Below are 27832 nucleotides of genomic sequence, written 5' to 3'. Positions count from 1 at the left end.
ACTCACGTCCATTGAGTCAGTGATGCCATCCAGCCATCTCATCCTCTGTCGTCCCCTTCTCCTCCTGCCCCCAATCCCTCCCAGCATCAAAGTCTTTTCCAATGAGTCAGCTCTTCGCCTGAGGTGGCCAAAGTACTGGAGTTTCAGCTTTAGCTTCATTCCTTCCAAAGAAATCCCAGGGCTGATCTCCTTCCGAATGGACTGGTTGGATCTCCTTGCAGTCCAAGGGACTCTCAAGAGTCTTCTCCAACACCACAGTTCAAAAGCATCAATTCTTTGGCGCTCAGCATAGATAGTTACAATTGTTATGTCTTTCTCTTGGATCGATCCCTTGATCATTATGTAGCGTCCTTCCCTATCTCTTGTATCTTCTTTATTTTAAGGTCTATTTTGTCTGATATGAGGATTGCTACTTCAGCTTTCTTTTGCTTCCCATTTGCATGAAATACACTTTTTCCATCCTCTCACTTTCAGGCTATATGTGTCTTGAGGTCTGAAGTGGGTGTCTTGTAGACAACATATATATGGGTCTTGTTTTTGTATCCATTCAGCCAGTCTGTGTCTTTTGGTTGGAGTGTTTAATCCATTTACATTTAAGGTAATTGTTGATATATATGTTCCTATTGCCATTTTCTAATTGTTTGGGGTTGATTTTGTAGATCTTTTTTCTTCTGTTGTATTTCTTGATTATATAAATCCCTTTAACATTTGTTGTAAAGCTGGTTTGATGGTACTGAATTTTCTTAACTTTTGCTTGTCAGAAAAGCTTTTTATTTCTCCATCAATTTTGAATGAGATCCTTGCCAGGTACAGGAATCTTGGTTGTAGATTTTTCCCTTTCAGTACTTTAAATATATCCTACAATTCCCTTCTGGCCTGCAGAGTTTCTGCTGAAAGATCAGCTGTTAAGCATATGGGGTTTCCCTTGTATGTTACGTCTTGCTTCTCCCTTGCTGCTTTTAATATTCTTGTGTTTAGTCTTTGTTAGTTTGATTAGTATGTGTCTTGGCTTGTTTCTCCTTGGGTTTATCCTGTATGGGACTCTTTGTGCCTCTTGGACTTGATTGACTATTTCCTTTTCCATGTTGAAGAACTTTTCAACTATGTCTTCAAAAATTTTCTCATACCCTTTCTTTTTCTTTTCTTCTTCTAGGACCCCTATAATTTGAATGTTGGTGCACGTGATATAGTCCCAGAGGTCTCTGAGACTGTCCTCAGCTCTTTTCATTCTTTTTACTTTATTCTGCTCTTCAGAAGTTATTTCTACCATTTTATCTTCCAGCTCACTCATTCATTCTTCTGCTTCAGATATTCTGCTATTGATTCCTTTTAGAGTATTTTTAATTTCAGTAATTGTGTAGTTTGTCTCTGTATATTTATTTTTTAATTTTTTTAGGTCTTTGTTAATTGATTCTTGCATTTTCTCCATTTTGTTTTCAAGGTTTTTGATCATCTTTACTATCATTATTCTGAATTCTTTTTCAAGTAGTTTGCCTATTTCCTCTTCATTTATTTGGACTTCTGTGTTTCTAGTTTGTTCCTTCATTTTTGCAGTATTTCTCTGCCTTTTCTTTTTTTTTTTTTTTTCTAAATTATTGTGTGCCGGGGTCCAGCCCTGGTGGATCCAGGGAATTCGAAGGGGGGATGGGGTCGGCGTCCTAGGAAAGAACTATTTAATTAGAGATATAAAGAGAGATTAGGAAAGAATAGTGTAGTAGGAAAATTAGTGGAGAAAAGAGGCTGAATAACTTGGTTTACGCATAAAACCAATAAAACTCCAAGACAAGGAATTTGCACCACCTAAGTAGGCCACCGGCGCCCACTTGAATAGCGGAGGATGCCCCACCTTGGGCTCCCTCTTGCGTGGGTCTTAGAAGCCAGGGCAATTAAGTAGACATGGCGAGCCTCCACACTCCAGATGGGAATTCAGCCAGAAAAGAAGAGAACGAAGAGACCACTTGGGGGAAACCAGTCTTTCCAGGAACTGGTCCATTTCTTTATTTTTCAGGTCTGCTTATATACTTTTTGTTATACATAGGGATGAATACAGAGTCACACGGGGTCAGCAGACCTGACCCTTGTCAAAATCAGGTGCTTTATACAAATGTATACAAAAGTCTTAGGGGCTTTACATCATCTTCTGGCCACGAGGTCTGCTAACATTTTATGACCCTTTCTTTCTGATAACGGTCAGTCAACTGAAAACTTATTTTTTCCAGGGGTGAATTTTCTTAAACCAGGCGCCACCCTCCAAAGACACCAGATAAAGTTGCATTCCTATAGGGTGAAGGTGCAGTGGGTTACAATTAAGAAAGGAATTTACTTAGCCTAAGGTTTAACATGATTAATATCAAAGGTTAATACTTATTTCTCCTATATGCTAGTTACATTCATTAATGTGTATAAGGGCAGGGAATATGGAGACTTAGCAGCAAATATTGGCCCAATAAATGAAAACCCTTCACCAGTATAATTTCTAACCAACCCACTATACTATACTAATAATTTTCTAACTTCTCAAAAGAATCTGTCTTTAGAAAATTTAAAGCATCTCGTGCCTCTCACGGTTGGGAGGCTGTGAACAATCACCTGTGGCCGGATGAACCTGTCAGGCAGGGTAGAGAACTTCCAAAGGAGTTTGTGAACTGAAGCACTCTTGTCACGCCCAGGAATTTTATTAACTGGAGCTGTAAGTTAACTCTTTCTCAGAGAGAGGTGGTGGGGGACAGCCCCCCGTAAAGTCAGAGGTGTAGGTGAGAGAATAAAGCAGTAAAGTAGGCAGACTCTGGTTTTGGGGGTAGATGCTCAGGAACAGGGGGTCTCCTGAGGCTTGATCCCGCCTTTGCGTATGCCGAGCCTCCTTCCTCATGACCTTTGCCATGGGCAGAGTTCCTCACGCTGGCTCCCGGCAATTGTGTTTGAGGTCTCCTTTCCCCAGGCTTCAAGGAAAGTTGAATTCTTTCCTTGAAGAAGGTTGAATTCTTTCTTCCTTTTGGTTTCTGCTCTCCTAAGGTTGGTCCAGTGGTTTGTGTGAGCGTCCTATAGGGTGAGAGCTGTGGGTTTTTGTTTGTTTGTTTTTCCTCTGATGGGAAAGGCTGAGTGAGGTGGTAATCCTGTCTGCTGATGATGGGGTGTTTTTGTTTTCTTTGTCATTTAGATGAGGCATCTTGCACAGGGTGCTACTGGTGGTTGGGTGATGCCGGGTCTTGTATTTAAGTGGTTTCCTTTTCGAGTTCTCACTATTTGATACTCCCTAGGGTTAGTTCTCTGGTAGACGGGGGTCTTGGAGTCACTGCTCCCACTCTAAAGGCTCAGGGCTTGATCACTTGACAAATCCTCCTTCCTGAGCCCAGCATGGAATGTGGGGTTTTCCCCTGCTTTGAGGTTCTGAGCCAGAACCTGGTGGGGGTATGGACAGCAGCCTCTGGGCTGACCAGCCCCTCAGCCCACTCCAGCACTTTCTGGTGTTAGGAAAGCTGTCTCTGGGTCCTGTCACCCATGTGCACTGAAGCCAATCTATGGACACTGGGAGGAGGTGAGAAACTTACATTGGAAGCTTCAGCAATCAGCATTTGAGAAACTCCTCTCCATTTTAGCACTATCTCCAGGACACAGAGCTGAGAGACAGTGCCAACTGCAGCATGGTGAGAGAGCAAAGGGAGAGCAAAATCACAGTCTTTTTAAAAATGTTACTGAAATTTTGCTCCATGGACCAGTACCATGAGCATCACCTGGGACCTTGGTACAGTTGCAAATTCCACTGAATGAATTAGAATCTTGGATAGAGCCCAGGAATCTGTTTTTTAGCCTCCAGGTGAACCTGTGTACACTAATTTTGAGAAGCACTTCTCTAAAATACAAATTATCCTTATTTTTTCTAGGGAGGAAAATGGAAGAAAGAAGATAAAATCTCTTCAAAAACAGTTGCTTAATGTCAAAAAAGAAAGGCAAGTTGAAGTACAGGTAAGAATTATCTGGACAACGCCAAAAGTTACTGGGTTGATGACAGGTAAGTAGAACTCATCTTTTTCAAGCAAAAAAAGAAGTTATGTATAAGAAATTGTTGTTTTCCATGGGTTGCCTTTAATATTTATATTAAAAATAAAAGGATAGCAGATATTTGATGGAATGCACAAACATGTCCAGAATTGAACTTTGAGAGACTCTAATTCTCTGGTGCTCTTAGTCTGTTCTTACCCCTCCCAACCAATCCAACCATATCACCCACTCCTTCCTTCCAGGAGACCTTGTCTCAGGCAGTCTCTTGTATGCCAAGGTCCCAGATGGGAGACTATAGTCCTAGGTAGTACCTTAAGCACATCACATACTCCTTACAAGCCTTCTTTGGTGGCCCAGATGGTAAAGAATCTACCTGCAATGTGGGAGACCTGGTTTCAGCCCCTGGGTTGGGAAGATCCCCTGGAGGAGGGCATGGCAACCCACTCCAGTATTCTTGCCTGGAGAATCCCCATGGACACAGAAGCCTTGTGGGCTACAGTCCATGGGGTAGCAGAGGGTCGGACACAACTTAGTGACTAAGCACAACACAAATACTCCTTACACCTAATGGTTAGTGTTAATAATGTCATTTGTATTATATTTCAACTACAGAGTGGATTTATTGAGCTTTTCTGGTCATTAGGGCCTTACCTTATGTCTAATTTACCTGTATAAGAAAATGCATCCCAAGTTTTAAGCAAGTACTTACAAAACTGTGTTTGGGCAGTTAGAAATTAGTACCATGACTATTAGAATTAAGAAAGTTACTAAGTATGGCCTGATATATCAGCTTGTCATTGCCTAGCTATTTGGACAAGCTTATACTTCAGATATAGGAATCTTCCTTATCTCCTACAAAGAAGTTAGAAGAATATTAGGAAAATATATTTGGAAGAATTGTCTAAAGAAGGTCACTAGCCTTTCTTCTGAGATATTTATTATCTTTAAGTCTTCTGACTTGCTTAGCATCCTCTCTTATTTTCTATTATCAGTTTTAAAGTACCTTTGTTATCAATTTTTACTTCATTATCCCTATTAACCCTCTGTTTATAGCTTACGCTCTTTGAAAACCATTTTTGCACCACCATCACCTCCAAAAACTTTATAAAAACTGGTGTACACTTAGGCTTTCTCTCTAATGAATAGAATTTTTCAAAAGTTTCTTAACTTTTTTTTCCCCTCAAAAACTCTACCATTATTTAAAAGTTCCTCTTGTATTCCTTGAGTATTAAAAAAAAAAAAGATATATTTATGTCCTTTTAAGACTCCAAACCAAATAGTATCAAAAGAGACCTCAGCTTTGGCCTCTGCCAATCAAGTCCCCTATGCTACAACCCCCTTTTTTTTTATCTTTTCTTTACATTATATTGTTGACAATATAGTTTTTCCAAGTAACACTTGCTTGTGAAACTTACCTTCTTGGATTGCAGTCTCAGCTGTTACATTCAGGTGCAGTAAAACTAAAGTAGAATATCACTGAGATATTTTGATCATCAGAAAAGGAGTGAAACCAGGACTAGAAGACTGAAGGCAAACCTTGAACAAAAAACAACTGGCAAGATGAAATCAAGTAAAATCTCTAGAGTTACTGAAGAACCAGTGGTCAAGTCAAGGTTGGAAAACAAGAAGACAGAAAGTACATGCATACGGGAGACCTGTGGGTCAGAAAATGATGCCAGCAATTAAGGTGGCAGGCTTGAGTGTGTGAAAGTATGTGTGTAGATCACTGGAATGTGAGGGAATAATTGAGTTATGAAGCTTCCTACTGAAAGTGAAGAGGAACTTAAGAGTCTCTTGATGAAGGTGAAAGAGGAGAGTGAAAAACTTGTTTAAAACTCAACATTCAAAAAACAAAGATCACGGCATCCAGTTTCATCACTTCATGGCAAATAGATGGGGAAAAACTGGAAACAGTATCAGATTTCATTTTCTTGGGCTCCAAAGGCAGTGTGGACAGTGACTGCAGCTATGAAATTAAAAGATGCTTGCTCCTTGGAGGAAGAGCTATGACAAACCTAGACAATGTATTTAAAAAAGCAGGGATATTACTTTGCCAACAAAGGTCTATATAGTCAAAGCTATGGTTTTTCCAGTGGTCAGGTATGGATGTGAGAGTTGGACCATAAAGAAGGCTGAGCGCTGAAGAATTGATTTTGAACTGTGATGTTGGAGAATACTCTTGAGAGTCCCTTGGACAGCAAGGAGATCAAACCAGTCAATCCTAAAGGAGTCAATCCTGAATATTCATTGGAAAGACTGATGCTGAAGCCAAAGATTTAATATTTTGACTACCTGATGCGAAGAGCCAACTCGTTGGAAAAAAACCCTGTTGCTAAGAAAGATTCAGGGCAAGAGGTGAAAGGGGTGACAGAGGATGAGATGGTTGGATGGCATTATCAACTCGATGGACATGAGTTTGAGAAAACTCAGGAGATAGTGAAGGACAGAGAAGCCTAGTGTACTATAGTTCATGGGGTCGGAAAGAGTTGGACACAATTTAGCAACGGAATAACAACAACAACCTCTAGTGAAACCATTGAAGACATTTAGGTCTTTGTAATTCTCAACTTACAAGATTTTTCTAGCCAGAATCAGGACTTTAGTTTCACTTTGCTTCTTCTTAGAGTCAGTATAGTTCAGTTCAGTTCAGTCGCTTAGTCGTGTCCGACTCTGCAAGACCATGAACTGCAGCACGCCAGGCCTCTCCATCACCAACTCCCAGAGTTTACTCAAACTCATGTCCATTGAGTCAGTGATGCCATCCAACCATCTCATCCTCTGTTGTCCCCTTCTTCTCCTGACTTCAATCTTTTCCAGCATCAGGGTTTTTTCAAATGAGTCGGTTCTTTGCGTCAGGTGGCCAAAGTATTGGAGTTTCAGCTTCAGTATCAGTCTTTCCAATGAATATTCAGGACTGATTTCCTTTAGGATGGATCGGTTGGATCTCCTACCTGTCCAAGGGACTCTCAAGAGTCTTCTCCAACACCACAATTCAAAATCATCAATTCTTCCACTCTCAGCTTTCTTTAGAGTCCAATTCTCACATCCACACATGACCACTGGAAAAACCATAGCTTTGACTAGATGGACCTTTCTTGGCAAAATAATGTCTCTACTTTTTAATATGCTATCTAGGTTGGTCATAGCTTTTTTTCCAAGAAGCAATCATCTTTTAATTTCATGGCTGCAGTCACCATCTGCAGTGATTTTGGAGCCCCCCAAAATAAAGTCTGTCACTGTTTCCATTGTTTCCTCATCTATTTACCATGAACTGATGGGACCAGATACCATGATCTTACTTTTCTGAAAGTTAAGTTTTAAGCCAGCTTTTCACTCTCCTCTTTCACTTTCATCAAGAGGCTTTTTAGTTCCTCTTCACTTTCTGCCATAAGGGTGGTGTTATCTGCATATCTGAGGTTATTGATATATCTCCTGGAAATCTTGATTCCAGCTTGTGCTTCATCCAGCCCAGTGTTTCTCATGATGTACTCTGCATATTAGTTAAATAAGCAGGGTGACAATATACAGCCTTGACCTACTCCTTTCCTATTTGGAACCAGTCTGTTGTTCCATGTCCAGTTCTAACTGTTGCTTCCTGACCTACATATAGGTTTCTCAAGAGGGGCAGGTCAGGTGGTCTAGTATTCCCATCTCTTTCAGAATTTTCCACAGTTTGTTGTGATCCACACAGTCAAAGGCTTTGGCATAGTCAATAAAGCAGAAATAGATATTTTTCTGGAATTCGCTTGCTTTGTTGATGGTCCAACGGATATTGGCAATTTGATCTCTGGTTCCTCTGCCTTTTCTCAATCCAGCTTGAACATCTGGAAGTTGACAGTTCACTTGCTGTTAAAGCCTGGCTTGTAGAATTTTGAGCATTACTTTACTAGTGTATGAGATGAGTGCAATTGTGCAGTAGTTTGAACATTCTTTGGCATTGCCTTTTTTTGGAATTGGAATGAAAACTGGCCTTTTCCAGTCCTGTGGCCACTGCTGAGTTTTCCAAATTTGCTGGCATATTGAGTGTAGCACTTTCACAGCATCATCTTTCAGGATTTGAAATAGCTCAACTGGAATTCCATCACCTCCACTAGCTTTGTTCGTAGTGAGGCCCACTTGACTTTGCATTCCAGGATGTCTGGCTCTAGGTGAGTGATCACACCATCGTGATTATCTGTGTTGTGAAGATCTTTCTTGTATAGTTCTTCTGTGTATTCTTGCCACCTCTTCTTAATATCTTCTGCTTCTGTTAGGTCCGTACCATTTCTGTCCTTTATTGAGCTCATCTTTGCATGAAATGTTCCCTTGGTATCTCTAAGTTTCTTGAAGAGATCTCTAGTCTTTCCCATTCTGTTGTTTTCCTCTATTTCTTTGCACCGATCACTAAGGAAGGCTTTCTTATCTTTCCTTGCTATTCTTTGGAACTCTGCATTCAAATGGGTACATCTTTCCTTTTCTCTTGTGCCTTTCACCTCTTCTTTTCACAGCTATTTGTAAGCCCTCCTCAGACAGCCATTTTGCTTTTTTGCATTTCTTCTTCTTGGGGATGGTCTAGATCCCTGTCTCCTATACAATGTCACGAACCTCCACCCATAGTTCTTCAGGCACTCTGTCTTTTAGATCTAATCCCTTGAATCTATTTCTCATTTCCACTGTATAATCATAAGGGATTTGATTTAGGTCTAGTGGTTTTTCCCTACTTTTCTTCAATTTAAGTCTGAATTTGGCAATAAGGAGTTCATGATCTGAGCCACAGTCAAATCCCCGTCTTGTTTTTTCTGACTGTATAGATCTTCTCCATCTTTGGCTGCAAAGAATATAATCAATCTGATTTCGGTGTTGACCACCTGGTGATATGTATGTGTAGAGTCTTCTCTTGTATTGTTGGAAGAAGGTGTTTGCTATGACCAGTGCATTGTCTTGGCAAAACTTTATTAGATTTTGCCTTGCTTCATTCTGTACTCCAAGGCCAAATTTGCCTGTTTTTCCAGGTACTTCTTGACTTCCTGCTTTTGCATTCCAGTCCCCTATAATGAAAAGGACATATTTTTTGGGGTATTAGTTCTAAAAGGTCTTGTAGGTCTTCATAGAACCATTCAGCTTCAGCTTCTTCAGCATTACTGGTCAAGGCATCAACTTGGATTACTGTGATATTGAATGGTTTGCCTTGGAAACGAACAGATCATTCTGTCATTTTTGAGATTGTATCCAAGTACTGCATTTTGGACTCTTTTTTTTTTTTTTTAATATGATGGCTACTCCATTCCTTCTAAGGGATTGTTGCCCACAGTAGTAGATGTAATGGTCATTTGAGTTAAATTCACCCATTCCAGTCTGTTTTACTTCGCTGATTCCTAAAATGTCGATGTTTACTTTTGCCATCTTGTGTTTGACCACTTCCAATTTGCCTTGATTCATGGACCTGACATTCCAGATTCCTATGCAATATTGCTCTTTACAGCATTGGACTTTACCCCGTCACCAGTCACATCCACAACTGAATATTGCTTTTGCTTTGGCTCCACCCCTTCTTTCTTTCTGGAGTTATTTCTCCACTGATCTCCAGTAGCATATTGGGCACCTACCGACCTGGGGAGTTCATCATTCATTGTCCTATCTTTTTGCATTTTCATACTGTTCTTGGGGTTCTCAAGGCAAGAATACTGAAGTGGTTTGCCATTCCCTTCTCCAGTGGACTGCGTTTTGTCAGAACTCTTCACCATGACCCGTCCATCTTGGGTGGCCCTTCATGGCATGTCTCATAGTTTCATTGAGTTAGACAAGGCTGTGGTCCATGTGATCAGATTGGTTAGTTTTCTGTGATTGTGGTTTTCAGTCTGTCTGCCCTCTGATGGAGAAGGATAAGAGGCTTATGGAAGCTTCCTGATGGAAGAGACTGACTGAGGCGGAGTCAGTATGCTGCTGCTGCTGCTAAGTCGCTTCAGTCTCTGTGCGACCCCAGAGACGGCAACCCACCAGGCTCTCCCATCCCTGGGATTCTCCAGGCAAGAACACTGGAGTGGGTTGCCATTTCCTTCTCCAGTGCATCAAAGTGAAAAGTGAAAGTGAAGTCACTCAGTCGTGTCTGACTCTTAGCGACCCCATGGACTGCAGCCCACCACGCTCCTCCGTCCATGGGATTTCCGGGCAAGAGTGCTGGAGTGGGGTGCCTAATAATCAACAGAGTTTCAAGTTCTTCTAGCTTATGGAAGATATATCTCTATATCTATCTATGTATCTATCTATCTATATTTTCAGTTGTCCAGCATTCAAAATTTAAGGAAAATGAGAATTCCTAGGCCCAATGGGGAAATAACTCCTTCTTGGAATCCTGTTCTGAGAGTATCTTTCTAATGCTATATACCTTAGTGGCAGCTCCAGCATTGGAAACCGGTATGGAGATCCCTCGAAAAATTAAGAATAGAACTACTGTATGATTCAGCTATTCTACTTCTGGGTATTTATCCAAAGAACATGAAGATACTAATTCAGAAGGGTGTATGTACCCCTGTGTTCATTGCAGCATTGTTCAGAACAGCCAAGATAAGGAAACAACCTATATTCACATTGACAGATAAATAGATAGAGAAGGTGTGGTACATGTTTACAACAGTGTATAGACAATGGATACTTCCTAGCCATACAAAGATGGAATCTTGCTATTTTTGCCAATATGGGTGGACATTGAGATTATCATGCAAAGTGAAATAAGTCAGACAAAGAAAGATAAATACTGTATAATTTCACTCATACGTGGAATCTAAAACAAACAAACAAAAAGAGATGAACAAAGCAAACAAAAACAAACATATAGAACAAAGTAGTCGGTACCAGAAGGGGAAAGGGTTGGGGGTAAGAAATGGGTAAAGCAGAGCGGGTCAACTATATGGTGATGGATGGAAGCTAAATATTCGGTGTTGAGCACATTGTAACGTATACAGAAGTTGAAATATCAATATAATGTTGCACACATGAAGCTTACGTAATGTTATAAACCAATGTTAACACAATTTAAAAAAGAAAAGAAGTTGCCAAGCACTTTGTAACCTGGGAAAAATTTTCAAACACATTGTCAATTAATCCTTATAATTATTTGCTAAGATATTTCAGGCAGGGTGGATATTAATGTTTCTATTTTAAAGAAGGTGAGACTTGGAGAGTTTAACTGAAGTGTCCTAATTCACACAATTGGCGGGGCTTGGGTGGGAAGTTAGGTCTTTTGATCATTTAGTTCAGTGCTCTTTCCACTAAAATGCAATAGTAATGGGAAATGGTGGATACAGGATACCCAAATAATGTGCCTAGGGAAGAATCTCACAGTCTTAGAACTACTTTTCATTTTCATTTCTACTATCCATGATTATTGGGTGAACTCCTCGTGTGATAGCAGAAAACCAGATCCAGTTCCCTGTTGATACATAAGTACCAAAGCTTAAGCTGCTGACTGAGCTGAATGGAGGTAGAATGCATTTAAATTTAGAAATCTGGTCTTAACCTCTACAGAATCGGAATGAATATATTGCTCACCTCAAGGATCAGTTGCAAGAGATGAAGGCAAAAACCAACATGGAGAATCGCTATATGAAGAGAAACACAGAACTGCAGATTTCCCAGACCCAGAAAAAATGCAGCAAAACAGAAGAGCTCTTGCTGGAAGAGATTGAGGTGATCACTGTTAATTAAGCATGAATCTAGTGACTGGCTTTCAAACTGTCACTCCTGATATTTCAGTCGACAAAGGAGGTGCGAGGGGGAGACTTCCCTGATCTCTGTTCTCTCTCTCCAGCAACCCTAACATCTGAGGCTAAAGACAAAAAAGAGATGAAGACTTGCTTTTTTACAAGCAGAGATTCTGATGGGGTATAGCCTACATCTCCTGAGTTTTTGTAAGGACTTTGAAATTGGTGGTACTTTCTTCTCTTGGTCACTTTATCCTTATTTTATGAAGCCGTTTGCCATTTCTTCTGATAATTACAGGGAGAGGGCAAAACAAAATACTCAGTAACTGTAGGTTTTTGCTGCTACTTTTCCTACCCAACCAGTATTTTTCATCCCACCATTAAGAAGTACAAAATTTAGAGAGCTGAATTCATACACACATAAATTTATATTAATAGAAATGAAAAGTCACAGTGAAAAGTATCAGTAGAAAGAAACCAGGGTAGACCCTCATTTTAGAGGAAAAAGACTATTTCCCCCCTGCATGGAACACATTCAGTTCCATGTTTAAGAAATTTTGCCCTTAAGTCATAGAAATAACCTACTACAAATAACATATATTTACATTAAGAAAACTCAAAACTTATTTCCAGATTTCTTTAAATCATACCCTCTCAAAGACATTTAATTTAAAATTTTAAATCTCTTTATATATCTCAGTACCAAACTTGTCATATTCTACTTAGAACTACAAATTTTCATCTCCAAATTACAGATAAATAGTAACATGTTGTATACTTCCTGGAAACTTTTTCTAAAAATAATCATTTGGGGAGGAGGCTAAATGGCTAAAAGAACAAGATGCTGGTGAGGAGCAAACATTAGTCAAGCATGTCATCTGCGTGTAGTAGGAGGACTCCTTTCTTTGAGTCCCTGCTTATCCGAAAGCTTATTTCCCAAGTGTGGCTTAAGACTATGACGGCAAACAGTTTTTTGCATTCTGGCATATCCTTTTGTAGGCCTGAGAACCTTGTGCCCTTGAAGCATTGTTTCTCTCTTTAAATGGGCATCACTTTCCAGGCAACAGGATTATGGCCCTCTTGCTCTGGGCTGTTGCCTGTGCAACAGTGCCAGACATGACTCAGATGTGTTGTGAACATGAATGGAATTCAGGGAAACTGCATTGCTGCTCTGGAGGAATACTGTGGAGTCCTTAGGATCCCAGTTGGTGGAGAAACCTTGTACTACTGTCGCAGCCATACCCGTAATCTTGAGAACTCACTTGCAGCCCTGTTGGGAAGACTTCTGATGTTGGTTTGTTATTCACAGAAACTACGGCTGAAAACTGAAGAAGAGAACCGGATTCATGCTGAGATTGAACTGTTCCTTAGAAAGGAGCAGCAGGTGGGTCCCCAGACCTTTCTTATCCTCTGAAGTGTCTGTTTCTCACTTATAAAATGCCAAGGACAGCAAAACAATTTTTTTAAGGAAAGAAAAACCGACTGTAATCATACCAGCTAATAAAAGAGCTATATAGCCCATGTTTTCTGTATAAGTTATCCATCTGGATAAATGTTTTATAAAGCTGCAATTTGAGTACAGGTAAAATTTTGTCCTTTACCTTTATCATTTAGTATTATATAAGGCACTATTTTCTTGTTCTTATATTGCCTCATAGTCATAATTTTAAATTTTCTGATTTTTGAAAATTATAAAAATAACATTCTTAGTTGCATGAAGATTTTTTTTAAATTGCCAGTTTTTTCACCCATTTTTTCATTTTATTATAGTCTCCTTGTAAAATAATTTTAAATGGTTTTATAATGTCCTACAGAGTAGTTATTCTATAATTTATTTGTTACTCTTTGTTCTGGATATTTAGGTTATTTCTAAAGTTTCACTACTGTAAATAATGCAGTAATGAAAGGTTGGCCCAAATTACTGTTTTCTTCACTGCAATTATTTGCTAAAAGTAAATCTCAAGCATGAGATTATTATTTGAGAGACTGGTATTTTGTGACTTTTGATAAATATTGCTGGTAGTCTCTGTTTTACACTGACATCAGCAATGGATACAAGTATTAATTTGAAGGTATCCTCAACGGAACTAACTGCTTTAGATATTTTTTTTAAAGTCTGCTAGTTTCATGAATTGTTTTATTTTGCCTTTTTTTTTTTTTTTTTTTGTTTAATAATGGAACTGACCATTTTTTCCACATATTTATTTACTCACTATTTCTTATTGTGTGAATTATGAAATTATTCATATAATTATATAAATTATGTGACTGAAATGGTTTGAATTAGTATTTCCAATACTAGTAACAAAACAAGCTGAATGGAAGGAACCTTTCAAAATATCTCTGTTGGCTGAATAAGGAAAAAATTTTCCAACTTACTCATGATATAGCCTACCTTTGAGAAAGCTGATGAAGTTTTAGTAGATAATTCCAAATTTGTGGTTAAAGGAGATAATTTCTAGATGCTGTCTCACAGGGCTCTACTGAAGAACATATCAGTAGGCTATTAGAACCTGTACCTCTGCAGTTTCAGGATTATGAATCATGTTACCTACCTCAAATGTTAGATATAGAGCAAGTATTTGATAACAGTCAGATGAGTTGGTGGATAAATGGATGTTGGATGGATAAAGTTAGTGTTACCCAGAACTCCAGCCTAATAACATAAGCAATACATAGATACGTTTTAATGAAAAATTTGAAACAGTGCAGAAATATATAGATTTTTAAAAGTGAAAACTCTCTTAATTACTCCCCTTTTCAAGTATTTCTTCCATATCTTTTTCTTTTCATGTGTGTTCTTGTGTATATACCTAAATGCTTACTTGTTTTAGTATTTGTTTATATTTGTTTTGACATAAATTGAATCATAGTATATATTTTTTTCCAGACCCAGTTTTTAAAAAAAATTTGCATTGTCTTTAATTTTTTCTAAAGCAGTATACTTGCTGTATAATATGCCAAAGAGGGGATATACCAAGGTTTAGGTAACCGTCTTTCTCTCAGTGGACATGCCGCCAAGTGCACAGTATATGGAAAGGCTATTCAGTTTTGTGTATTGTTCTAGACTCCTTATGTCCCCTCATATTAGTTTTTAATGGTTTTTGAGTTGGTTCATTTGGATTTTCTGGGTAGAAAATCTTGCTGTTGTCGTCCTGTTGCTAAGTCGTATCTGACTCTGCAACCCCATGGACTGCAGCGTGCTAGACTTTCTTTCCTGCCCTTCACCATCTCCCTGAGTTTGCTCAGACTCATATCCTTTGAGTCAATGATGCCATCCAACCATCTCATCCTGTGTCACCCCCTTCTCCTACTGACTGTAAATAATAGCAGTTTCCTGTTTTCCCTCTCATTATTTATATATCCGTTTCCATTCTGTGGCTTGTTGTGTGCATAGAATGGCACATGTAATGTTTAGCAGTATTACTAAAGTGATGATGTGGCAGTGTCTCTCTATTGGTGGTTTTAACGGTGTTCAGTCAGTATTACACGTGAATTCATTCATGGTCATGACGAGTTTCTCATGTGCACGTTAGGGTTCCTTGGGAAAAAAATAGGACCCTGCAACTTAGAATGGGAATTCCTGGTACGTAATTTATTTCTTGAACCCCCAAGTCACCGTAAGCCTCTCTTGCTGGTGGAAGTAGCCTGCCCTCCTATGTCTGAGGAGATTAGTCTTATTTTCCCTGGAAACCCTGTGATAATAACTTCATCTGAGGCAGATGCCTTGAAAATGGATGCTATCTCTCAAGACCTAGTGCAATCACCCCTTTTGTCCGTGGTTCCATCACTAGAGTCAAATCACAGCGGGTTCCAGGCTCATAGATAACTCAGATGACTATAACTTAGAAGGACATAACTTACATTCTAAAAGAATTACAAGACTTTACTAATATATATTGGCATAAGCCCAGGAGACAGGTATGAGAATGGATTCTAAGGTTGTTGGGCCAAGGAAGGTAGAATAGAACACTGGATTAGGTCAAGTTCATTGATGTGGACCTGTTTACTAGAGATTCTGGATTTAATGTGTTAGCTTGTGCAGCTGGAGATGACTCTTAACAGTTAGCTTGATTGGTTAACTAGAACCTGGACTCATTTAATGAAGTGAAGATGTCAGTGGTTCTTTGCTATGATGGAGGGAAAGAATTCAAAAGACTTAGGGAGATAGGAATACAATGTGAATTTATCATGTGTGGCCTAACACCAACTCAAACACCCACCTCTAACAGTTTCTGTGAGACACTCCTTCCTAGAAGACAGTTCTTTACTAATGCATCCAGTTCAGTTCACTTCAGTCGCTCAGTCGTGTCCAACTCTTTGCGACTCATGGACTGCAGTATGCCAGGCCTTCCTGTCCATCACCAGCTCCTGGAGTTTACCCAGACTCATGTCCATTGAGTCAGTGATGCCATCCAACCATCTCATCCTCTGTCATCCCCTTCTCCTCCTGCCCTCAATCTTTCCCAGCATCAGGGTCTTTTCAAATAAGTCAGCTCTTCGCATCAAGTGGCCAAAGTATTGGAGTTTCAGCTTCAACGTCAGTCCTTCCAATGAATACCCAGGACTAATCTCCTTTAGGATGGACTGGTTGGATCTCCTTGCAGTCCAAGGGACTCTCAAGAGTCTTCTCCAATACCACACTTCAAAGGCATCAATTCTTCTGCCCTCAGCTTTCTTTATAGTCCAACTCTCACATCCATACATTACTACTGGAAAAACCATAGCCTTGACTAGATGGACCTTTGTTGACAAACTAATGTGTTTGCTTTTTAATATGCTGTCTAGGTTGGTCATAGCTTTTCTTCCAAGGAGTAAGCATCTTTTAATTTCAAGGCTGCAGTCATTTTGGAGCCCCCCAAAATAAAGTCTACCACTGTTTCCCCATCTATTTGCCACGAAGTGATGGGACTGGATGCCATGATCTTAGTTTTCTAAATATTGAGCTTAAGCCAACTTTTTTACTCTCCTCTTTCACTTTCATCAAGAGGCTTTTTAGTTCTCTTTCTGCCAAAAGTGTGGTGTCATCTGCGTATCTGAGGTTATTAATATTTCTCCTGGCAGTCTTGATTCCAGCTTGTGCTTCATCCAGCCCAGCGTTTCTCATGATGTACTCTGCATATAAATTAAATAAGCAGGGTGACAATATACAGCCTTGATGGACTCCTTTCCCAATTTGGAACCAGCGTGGTGTTGTTCCATGTCCGGTTCTAACTGTTGCTTCCCGACGTGCATACAGATTTTTCAAGAGGCAGGTCAGGTAGTCTGGTATTCCCATCTCTCAGAATTTTCCAGTTTGTTGTGATCCACACAGTCAAAGGCTTTGGCATAGTCAATAAAGCAGAAATAGATATTTTTCTGGAACTCTCTTCCTTTTTCGATGATCCAGTGGATGTTGGCCATTTGATCTCTGGTTCTTCTGCCTTTTCTAAAACCAGCTTGAACATCTGGAAATTCATGGTTCACGTATTGCTGAAGGCTGACTTGAAGAGTTTTGAGCATTACTTTAATAGCGTGTGAGATGAGTACAATTGTGTGGTAGTTTGAGCATTCTTTGGCACTGCCTTTCTTTGGAATTGGAATGAAAACTGACCTTTTCCAGTCCTGTGGCCACTGCTGAGTTTTCCAAATTTGCTGGCATATTGAGTGTAGCACTTTCACAGCATCATCTTTCAGGATTTGAAATAGCTCAACTGGAATTCCATCACCTCCACTAGCTTTGTTCATAGTGATGCTTTCTAAGGCCCACTTGACTTCCCATTCCAGGATGTCTGGCTCTAGGTGAGTGATCACACCATCATGATTATCTGGGTCGTGAAGATCTCTTTTGTACAGTTCTTCTGTGTATTCTTGCCACCTCTTCTTAATATCTTCTGCTTCTGTTGGGTCCATACCATTTCTGTCCTTTACTGAGGCCATCTTTACATGAAATGTTCCCTTGGTATGTCTAATTTTCTTGAAGAGATCTCTAGTCTTTTCCACTCTATTGTTTTCCTCTATTTCTTTGCACTGATCACTGAGGAAAGCTTTCTTCTCTCTCTTTGCTATTCTTTAGAACTCTGCATTCAGATGCTTATAGCTTTCCTTTTCTCCTTTGCTTTTCACTTCTCTTCTTTTCTCAGCTATTTGTAAGGCCTCCTCAGACAGCCATTTTGCTTTTTTTGCATTTCTTTTTCTTCGGGATGGTCTTGATCCCTGTCTCCTGTACAATGTCACGAACCTCCGTCCATAGTTCATCAGGCACTCTGTCTGTTAGATCTAGTCACTTGATCTATTTCTGACTTCCACTGTATAATTGTAAGGGGTTTGATTTAGGTCATACCTGAATGGTCTAGTGGTTTTCCCTACTTTCTTCAATTTAAGTTTGAATTTGGCAATAAGGAGTTCATGATCTGAGCCACAGTCAGCTCCCTGTCTTGTTTTTGCTGACTGTGTAGAGCTTCTCTATCTTTGGCCACAAAGAATATAATCAATCTGATTTTGGTGTTGATCATCTGGTGATGTCCATGTGTAGAGTCTTCTCTTGTGCTGTTGGAAGAAGGTGTTTGCTATGACCAGTGTGTTCTCTTAGCAAAACTCTATTAGCCTTTGCACTGCTTCATTCTGTACTCCAAGGCCAAATTTGCCTGTTACTCCAGGTGTTTCTTGACTTCCTAGTTTTGCATTCCAGTCCCCTATAATGAAAAGGACATCTTTTATGGGTGTTAGTTCTAAAAGGTCTTGTAGGTCTTCACAGAACCATTCAACTTCAGCTTCTTAGTTAGGGGAATACTTGCATCCTTGAAAAGCCCTGTGTTTGGTTTCTTATGTAGGCCAGGTAAGACCACGGGTGATACCACCCCTGATATCAGTGGAGTTGATAGGATCATGGAGTGCCTGAGGACATGTGGCTGCATTTAACTAAAGGGAGGTGCTGGGAGAAAGCAGTACTTTATCTATACAACAGAGAAAAAGTCCAGATCTAGTAGCCAAAAATTTGATTTGAATCGCCACAATGAAGAATCATGGCCTCTCACTCAGTTTCCAAACTAAGTAAATTCACAGACCCAGAGCCCCTTGATTGAGGGTGGCAGGTCCCCCTGAAGGTGAACTCAGTAGCAATTTTTCACTTGTACAAGTAATGCAATTGAATCTTCCTCTAAGCCTTACCCTAGGGACCTACTTATTAGAGTGACTATGCACTGGAAAAAAGAAAATACCCATTTCTTTTGACGTTACTAAATAAACATTGGCTCTGAATTGATGCTAATTCCTGGGGATTCAAGACATCTCTGTGGACCCTTCTCAAAATGGGCGATTACGATGATCAGGTGATAGATGGAGACTTAAGTCTGATTTACTCTGGGCTCACTTTTCTACGGATCCACTCTGTGGTTATTTTCCCCAGTTACTGAACATATGGTTGGAGTAAGACATAGCTGGCAACAGAATTTTCACCTTGGCTCCTGATTCATGGAGTGAGGGCCATTATGATAGGACGGGCCTCGTAGAAGCCTCTGGGACTTCCCATCCCTACCAAGATAGTGAACATAAGCAGTACTGTAGTCTCAGTGTAACTGTGAAATTAATGCCAACATCAAAGGCTTCGAAGTGGAGGTAGTGACATTTATCACATTCCCATTCAAGTCAGCTGTTTGGCCTGTGCAGTTGAGTGATCTTGCAGAGTGACTGTGGACTAATGTAAATATAATCGAATAGTGACTCCAACCGCAGATACTGTTCCAGATGTCATATCTTTCCTGGAGAAAATCTTGAATGGCAGCTATTAACTTGACTAAACTCCGTCTCCAAACTCATTTGGAAAAAACTGCAGAAACAGTTTACTTTTACCTGGCTGGGCCGTTTCTGCTCTCTCTGCCACATTATGGTCGCAGAGATCACCGCCTGCTTTGACTTTCCACGACACCCCCTAGTAGCTTACTGTGTTATGCTGATTGTATCTGATGAACAGAAGCAAGGATTTTAGACGACTTAGTGAGACACATGAATTAGAAGGTGGGAGACAAACTAGTTTTGATAATAATTCTGTATCATTATCGTTCAGTTAGGGGACAGAAATCACATTGGTAATTTGAGCAGGGAACATATTAAAAAAAAGAATCGTTAACTGCTAATAAGGGATTGGCTAAAAAGGAGGGATACAAGAGAACTCTAGGGCTGGAGGACAGTATCCAAGGGAGGAATAAATATTTGCTTTGTTGCCTGGGTCAGAGCTGGTTTACAGTTAGTGGGGTAAAGCTGGCAAGCAGGGAACTGTAGACTGTGTTTGGCAAGCAAGACTCTGTCTGTTGTGTTAGTAAAAGTTGGTGAACAAGTGCCATTGAGTATGTCACATCCATGACACCATCAGCTGTGCCCAGAAACAAAGGCGGAAGCAATGGGAACCAGGGAGAGAAGCTCTTGTCATGTCCCTCTAGCACCGTCTACTGACGAAGCTGAATACTGTGCTAGTTTGCAGAAAGAAGTGTTTGCTGCAATCATCCAGTCTTACAAAGCTGGTCAGTGAAGGATGGTTTGGAATTGAGAGGCAATAAATCGATAACTGACACAAATGGGGATTTTATGACATTTGGGGTGTAGGTTTATGGTAGGTAAGCCTTATCAAATTAATAGTTTCCTTTTAGTCAAATCTTGCTAAGTTTTTTTTTTTTCTTCTTAATCAGGAATGAAGATTGAGTTTTATGAGATGGATTTTTTTTTAAATCCATTGAGAAGATATGATTTCTTTTAATGTGTTAATAAGTTAAAATATATTAGTAGACTTGTTGATGTTGAATCATCTTTAAATATGGGGGATAAATCTACTCGGTTCATAATTGATGATTCTTTTACTAGACTGTTAGAATTATAGATTTTTATTTTGTATTTATGTATTCCATAAATGAGATTATTCTATAGATTCATTTTCGGTGCTTCTTTGTTGTACTGTGATCAGTTATGCTAACTAGCTTAATAGAAATAGAACAAAATAGATTATTACCTGTTCCTTGAAACTGGTAAAATTCAGTCATAAACAGTCTGGTTGGGTAAAGGAGAGATGTTTGGCTCCCTTTTCTGTTTTTTTATTTTTTTATTTTTATTTTTATTTTTTTTGTGTAATAAAGTTTTATTAAAGTATAAAGGAGATAGAGAAAGCTTCTGACATAGGCATCAGAAGAGGGCAGAGCAGAGAGTACCCACTTGTTAGCGTTAGCAATGAGTTTATATACTCTCCAATGAATCCAAAGAATGTCTGGAGGTTGTACAGACCTCACCAGACCTACTCCCATAATCTACATTTTAAGATAACAGAATTAGCCAGAAGGTTTAATCCAGAGACTGTCCTCAGGCAGAATACATTATTGTTAAATAATCCTTAGGAATGTAGAGAAGGAAATAAAGTTTGTCCTTTCTTCCTCCTTGAGAATTCCAGACCCTTCTCTCCTTGGGGACCCCTAGACTTCTTGTCAACCTGCCTAGGAAATGACTCTCTCATGCCTCCCTTTTCTTTTAGGAGAATTATGTTGCCTAGGGAAAAGGGGCATCATTCTCGTTCCATAACTGCTTCTGAGCTGAGAAGGGGCATTGTTCCCTAAATTGGTGAGGCAACATATTCTCCTAATCCTCATATTGAGGATATCTGATCCAGGGGCCCCAAATAGTAGTTGGAGGAAGGTGCAGCAGTAGCAGGAATTTGAGCAATCATTTGTAACTCAAACGCTTTCATGCAGCTAGAAACAAATCCAGTTACACAGTTACAGATGTAAGGCAACATAGTCAAAATTAAAAGTCACATTATGTCCATAGTTAAAGTGCAAAGTGTTGCACCAGTCCATTTTAGGGTTGGTAGATGTCATCAGATGAAGAAGAGGCGTCGCATGTGATTGTTGTCGAAGGTATTCACAGACTTGAAGAAAGTCCTTTCCTTGAAGTGGAGATGTCCACCACGGGAAGCCTTCCACTGATGAAGAGAATCTTTATAACCTCCTTAGCCTGTTCACTACGACAGAGAGACGCCTCAGTCCATCCAGTAAAAGTATCTACCCAAACTTGTGAGCAAGAATATGCATTAGCTTTTGGAACATGAGTAAAATAAATTTCCCAGTCCTCTCCAGGATACATCCAGATGGGGAAGAGATTTTGCTTCCAAAACCTGTTCAGCAGTCACCACAGCATAACCTACTTTACACTTTCCATCCCGAACAAAAGAACTGGCATCTCTAAATATTTCCATGTCAGGATTGTCTAATGGGGTATCCATTAGATCTTCCTGAGCTTTTGGCTCGTCCAGACAGTCCCATTACGGAAGCGGATCGGGAAGAATGTGGGCCAGGGACTTCAGTAAGCACAGTAAGTTGCCCCAGTATCATTCTCCAATGGATATCGTGGCCATGCAGTATCGCACAGGAAGACCAGGTGCGTCTTCTTTAAGGTGCTGGGGATGAAATCTATCCCAGTTTTTTTCAGGATACCATTCAAAGGAGTGAGGCTGAAATTGTTAGCTCCCATCTTGTCCTGAAGGATCCCGGATGAACCCCCAAGACGAAAGGTTGTTGTTGCATCACGACACCGGGATTCTTGGCCCCCGGAGGAGAAGAATTCAATCCGGGGCCAGAGACGAGGCTTGATTGCTCAGAGCTTTTGTGTAACAAAGTTTCATTAAAGTATAAAGGAGATAGAGAAAACTTCTGACATAGGCATCAGAAGAGGGCAGAAAGAGTACCCCCCCTGCTAGTCTTTAGCTGGGTATTGTATCCCTTTTCTGTTTTTTTAATGATTAATGATGTCATTACTTAAAAAAACTGTTTTTGAGTCATTTTTGGTAACTTATGTCTTCCTGGAAATAATCCATTTCATCAAAATATTCATTTTGAATTTATTAGTACAAAGATATGAGCTGTAGTCTCTTACAATTTAAATTTTATTTCTGAACTTATCTTTTCCATCCTTTATTTTTAAAAGTTTGTGTCTTCTGTGTTTCTTGCTAAGACTTGTCAAAGGTTTGACCCTAATGTTTTTTTCTTTTACAAATAGAAGCTTCAGCATCCCTGAAGTTTCCCTCCTGCCCCATTCCCAATCAATAAACCACCAATCCCCCCCCTCCCAAAGTAACCATTATTCTGACTTCTTTCCCTATAGAACAGTCATGCTTGTTCTTGAAACTCATATACATGATTTCATACAGTATATACTGTTTCATGTCTGGCTACATTTTAATGTTTTTTTTTTTTTTTCTTCCAAATAGAAGCTTGAGGAGAAGCTAGAGTTCTGGATGGAGAAATTTGATAAGGACACAGAAATGAAACAGAATGAACTAAATGCCCTCAAATCTGCTAAGGCCAGTGACTTAGCACACCTTCAAGAACTTGCAAAGACGGTAAGGAAGGGGGAGTCTCAATAGCATTAAGGCAGAGCACGGAGGAGTGGGTGGGAGCTAGGCTGCAGTAGCTGAGGTACAGTTTTTGGTCACGAAGTGGAGGTGTGCCTGTCAACCACTGGGATTCTTTTCCGAAGATGATGATGTCCTCATTGATGGGACAATAACAGCAGCAGCCGACACTTGATAGGGCTTAATCTGGCCTGGGCACTTTTCTAGTATTTTACTTTTTTTTTTCAGTCGTTCAAGTCATGCCCAACTCTTTGTGACCCCATGGACTATACAGTTCATGGAATACTCCAGGCCAGAATACTAGAGTGGGTAACCTTTCCCTTCTCCAGGGGATCTTCCCAACCCAGGGATCAAACCCAGATTTACATATATAACTTATTTTAACACTACCCAAAACCCCTTGAGCTAGATACTATTTTAATTAATACTTTAAGATCTCTGAAGATAATTTATAAATGATTTATAAAACCTTCTGATTATGGTTTTATCATTGAATAAGTATAGAACTTCTCAAATTTCTTTTAAAAGATGGTTATTTGTAGGTGTGCCTTCTATTAGTTTTTTATTACATTATTTTGATGTCAGTCACATATCAAGTTAGTATTTCATTTTTATTAGAAGACTTTAAAGCAAATTTATTCAAGCTGAAAAAATTCGGGGGACAATTATAAAGCTAATGTGAATACTGACAATATAGGAATCAAGTAAATTTTTTCTTTTTTGGAGGGTTTAATTTGGTATGGTTCATTTTAAAGTTTTTAATTAAAAATGTAGGGCTAGGGAGTGCTCTGGTGGCCTAGTAGTTAGAATTCTGGGCTTTCACTGCCTTGGCCCTGGGTTCAGTCCCTGGTGGGAGAACTGAGGTCCTGCAAGCGATGTGGCACGAACAAAGGAAGCAGGTCTGGGTAGGCCACAGCTTGGCTGGGTCCTGTAACACGATTAATGTCTACTTTTGCAGATAAGGGAATATGAACAAGTCATCATTGAAGATCGTATAGAAAAGGAGAAGACCCGGAAGAAGAGAGAACAGGATGACTTGGAATTGAGGAGCATCATAAAAGTAAAAAACCATACTTTGCATCTTGGGGCCTTTTCAATTATGGAACTGGCCAAACACTGAGAAATGCAAAGCACCTCTTGTTTATTATCAAACACAGAGCAGGAGATCTGTGAGGAAGCATGACCTAATCATTGGAATTTGCCATCGTCCGTGGTGCAGGGAGACAGTTAAGAGGACATGCCCCCAGTTTTTAATCTAGGAAAGAAGAGGTGGTTAACAGTGGACGCAAAGCCTAGACCTTGTGCCCAGAGGTCACACTTATGAATACTATTTCTAATCAACAGAGCTCTTAAAAGAATTTTTTAGTATCCCACTTCTTCTTAAGATCCTATTTATATTCAGTTCAGTTCAGTTCAGTCGCGTCCTACTCTTTGCGACCCCATGAATCGCAGCACGCCAGGCCTCCCTGTGTATCACCAACTCCCGGAGTTCACTCAAACTCATGTCCATTGAGTCGGTGATGCCATCCAGCCATCTCATCCTCTGTCGTCCCCTTCTCCTCCTGCCCCCAATCCTCTCAGCATTAGAGTCTTTTCCAATGAGTCAACTCTTCACATGAGGTGGCCAAAGTACTGGAGTTTCAGCTTTACCATCATTCCTTCCAAAGAACACCCAGGACTGGTCTCCCTTAGGATGGACTGATTGGATCTCCTTGCAGTCCAAGGGACTCTCAAGAGTCTTCTCCAACACCACAGTTCAAAAGCATCATTTCTTCGACACTCAACTTTCTTCACAGTCCAACTCTCACATCCATATATGACTACTGGAAAAACCAAAGCCTTGACTAGATGGACCTTTGTTGGCAAAGTCATGTCTCTGTTTTTGAATATGCTGTCTAGGTTGGTCATAACTTTCCTTCCAAGGAGTAAGCATCTTTTAATTTCATGGCTGCAGTCACCATCTGCAGTGATTTTGGAGCCCAGAAAAATAAAGTCAGCCACTGTTTCCACTGTTTCCCCATCTATTTGCCATGAACTGATGGGACCAGATGCCATGATGTTAGTTTTCTGAATGTTGAGCTTTAAGCCAACTTTTTCACTCTCCTCTTTCTCTTTCATCAAGAGGCTTTTTAGTTCTTCACTTTCTGCCATAAAGGTGATGTCATCTGCATATCTGAAGTTATTGATACTTCTGGCAATCTTGATTCCAGCTTGTGCTTCCTCCAGCCCAGTGTTTCTCATGATGTATTCTGCATATAAATTAAATAAGCAGGGTGACAATATACAGCCTTGACGTACTCCTTTTCCTCTTTGGAACCAGTCTGTTGTTCCATGTCTAGTTCTAACTGTTGCTTCCTGATCTGCATATAGGTTTCTCAAGAGGCGGGTCAGGTGGTCTGGTATTCCCATCTCTTTCAGAATTTTCCAGTTTGTTGTGATCCACACAGTCAAAGGCTTTGGCATAGTCAATAAAGCAGAAATAGATGTCTTTCTGAAACTCTCTTGCTTTTTCGATGATCCAGCAGAAGTTGGCAATTTGATCTCTGGTTCTGCCTTTTCTAAAACCAGCTTGAACATCTGGAAGTTCACGGTTCACGTATTGCTGAAGCCTGGCTTGGAGAATTTTGGGCATTACTTTACTAGCGTGTGAGATGAGTGCAATTGTGCGGTAGTTTGAGCATTCTTTGGCACTGCCTTTCTTTGGAATTGGAATGAAAACTGACCTTTTCCAGTCCTGTGGCCACTGCTGAGTTTTCCAAATTTGCTGGCATATTGAGTGTAGCACTTTCACAACATCATCTTTCAGGATTTGAAATAGCTCAACTGGAATTCCATCACCTCCACTAGCTTTGTTCGTAGTGATGCTTTCTAAGGCCCACTTGACTTTGCATTCCAGGATGTCTGGCTCTAGGTGAGTGATCACACCATCATGATTATCTGGGTCGTGAAGATCCTTTTTGTACAGTTCTGTGTATTCTTGCCACCCTTCTTAATATCTTCTGCTTCTGTTGGGTCCATACCATTTCTGTCCTTTATTGAGCCCATCTTTGCATGAAATGTTCCCTTGGTATCTCTAATTATCTTGAAGAGATCTCTAGTCTTTCCCATTGTTTTTCCTCCTCTATTTCTTTGCACTGATTGCTGAGGAAGGCTTTATCTCTCCTTGCTGTTCTTTGGAACTCTGCATTCAGATGCTTATATCTTTCCTTTTCTCCTTTGCTTTTCGCTTCTCTTCTTTTCAAAGCTATTTGTAAGGCCTCCCCAGACAGCCATTTTGCTTTTTTTGCATTTCTTTTTCTTTGGGATGGTCTTGATCCCTGTCTCCTGTACAATGTCACGAACCTCCGTCCATAGTTCTTCAGGCACTCTATCTATCAGATCTAGTCCCTTAAATCTATTTCTCCCTTCCACTGTATAATCATAAGGGGTTTGATTTAGATCTATTTATATTAGCCCAGACTATCTGCTAGGTTTTGATAAGAGCTTTTCTCAAAAAAGGCAAAAGGGTAAGTAGTAGTTAGGAAACAAAAGTTTTATATGAACTTGTATTTATTAGTGATGATGAAACTGGCAAGTCAGATTGTGGGAAATATTTTCAAGCAAATATAACATCTGCTGCACTGAAACTGTACTGTTGAGGATTGCCCTTCTCTCTGAAAGAGCATCTGCTGAGGCCCTGTGGTGTGCAAGCTGTGGCTTGGGATGTGTATAAGGGGGTGAACTAAGTAAGCAAGCTTTAAACTGCAATACATTCAGGACCAGGTATTTAAACCCAAACTTGAGCTTTTCATTAGGAGAGAGTCAGATGTATAGTTAGCAAGTGTTTATTAAGCTTCTATGGTGTTTTCTATTTGTTGAGTTTCCTCGATTTAGAGCAAAACTGTAAGAAGTAGCTGAAGACCATTTTTGTTTTAATTAGTGGATTTGCTCCATCTTTGGGGTTTAGTCTGATTTTAAAGCAGCCCAGACTCTATTCAGAACAGTTGTATCTAATGACCAAGATATTCAAGGGAGATAACTAAATCCTTTTTGAAGGTGAGTTTTGATCCTTAAACATCTATTTCTGCTTTGTTGACTATGCCAAAGCCTTTGACTCTGTGATCATAATAAACTGTGGAAAATTCTTAAAGAGATGGGAATACCAGATCATCTGACCTGCCTCTTGAGAAATCTGCATGCAGGTCAGGAAGCAACAGTTAGAACTGGACATGGAACAACAGACTGGTTCCAAAGAGGAAAAGGAGTACGTCAAGGCTGAATACTGCCACTCTACTTATTTAACTTATATGCAGAGTACATCATGAGAAACACTGGGCTGGAGGAAACACAAACTGGAATCAAGATTGCCAGAAGTATCAATAACTTCAGATATGCAGATGACATCACCCTTATGGCAGAAAGTGAAAAACTAAAAGAGCCTCTTGATGAAAGTGAGAGAGGAGAGTGAAAAAGTTGGCTTAAAGCTCAACATTCAGAAAACTAACATCATGGCATCCGGCCCCATCAGTTCATGGTAAATAGATGGGGAAACAGTGGAAAGAGTGGCTGACTTTTATTTTTCTGGGCTCCAAAATCACTGCAGATGGTGACTGCAGCCATGAAATTAAAAGATGCTTACTCCTTGGAAGGAAAGTTAAGACCAACCTAGACAGCATATTCAAAAGCAGACATTACTTTGCCAACAAAGGTCTGTCTAGTAAAGGCTATCGTTTTTCCAGTGGTTATGTATGGATGTGTGAGTTGGACTATAAAGAAAGCGAGTGCCGAAGAATTGATGTTTTTGAAC

The 27832-nt window shown here is 39.9% G+C and overlaps 1 protein-coding gene across 3 annotated transcripts in view; it reads left to right on the top strand.

The window, feature by feature from the left end:
- The window catches only part of IQCG (IQ motif containing G), a 51748-nt gene that overhangs the window by 21031 nt on the left and 2885 nt on the right, over positions 1-27832 (top strand). For 2 of the 3 annotated variants that reach the window (XM_040249825.1, XM_040249816.1), the window contains 5 exons: positions 3882-3963; positions 11503-11664; positions 12988-13062; positions 22903-23034; positions 24005-24106. In XM_040249825.1, the coding sequence (XP_040105759.1) occupies positions 3882-3963; positions 11503-11664; positions 12988-13062; positions 22903-23034; positions 24005-24106 (553 nt within the window). The remainder of the gene's footprint in view (positions 1-3881; positions 3964-11502; positions 11665-12987; positions 13063-22902; positions 23035-24004; positions 24107-27832) is intronic. The other variant, XM_040249834.1, reaches the window with a different exon arrangement.

Source organism: Oryx dammah, unplaced genomic scaffold (assembly GCF_014754425.2).
Source record: "Oryx dammah isolate SB20612 unplaced genomic scaffold, SCBI_Odam_1.1 HiC_scaffold_2, whole genome shotgun sequence".
Classification (NCBI taxonomy): Eukaryota; Metazoa; Chordata; class Mammalia; order Artiodactyla; family Bovidae; genus Oryx; species Oryx dammah.
The sequence above is the reverse complement of the archived record's forward strand: the minus strand, read 5'-3'. Positions and strand labels throughout refer to the sequence as shown.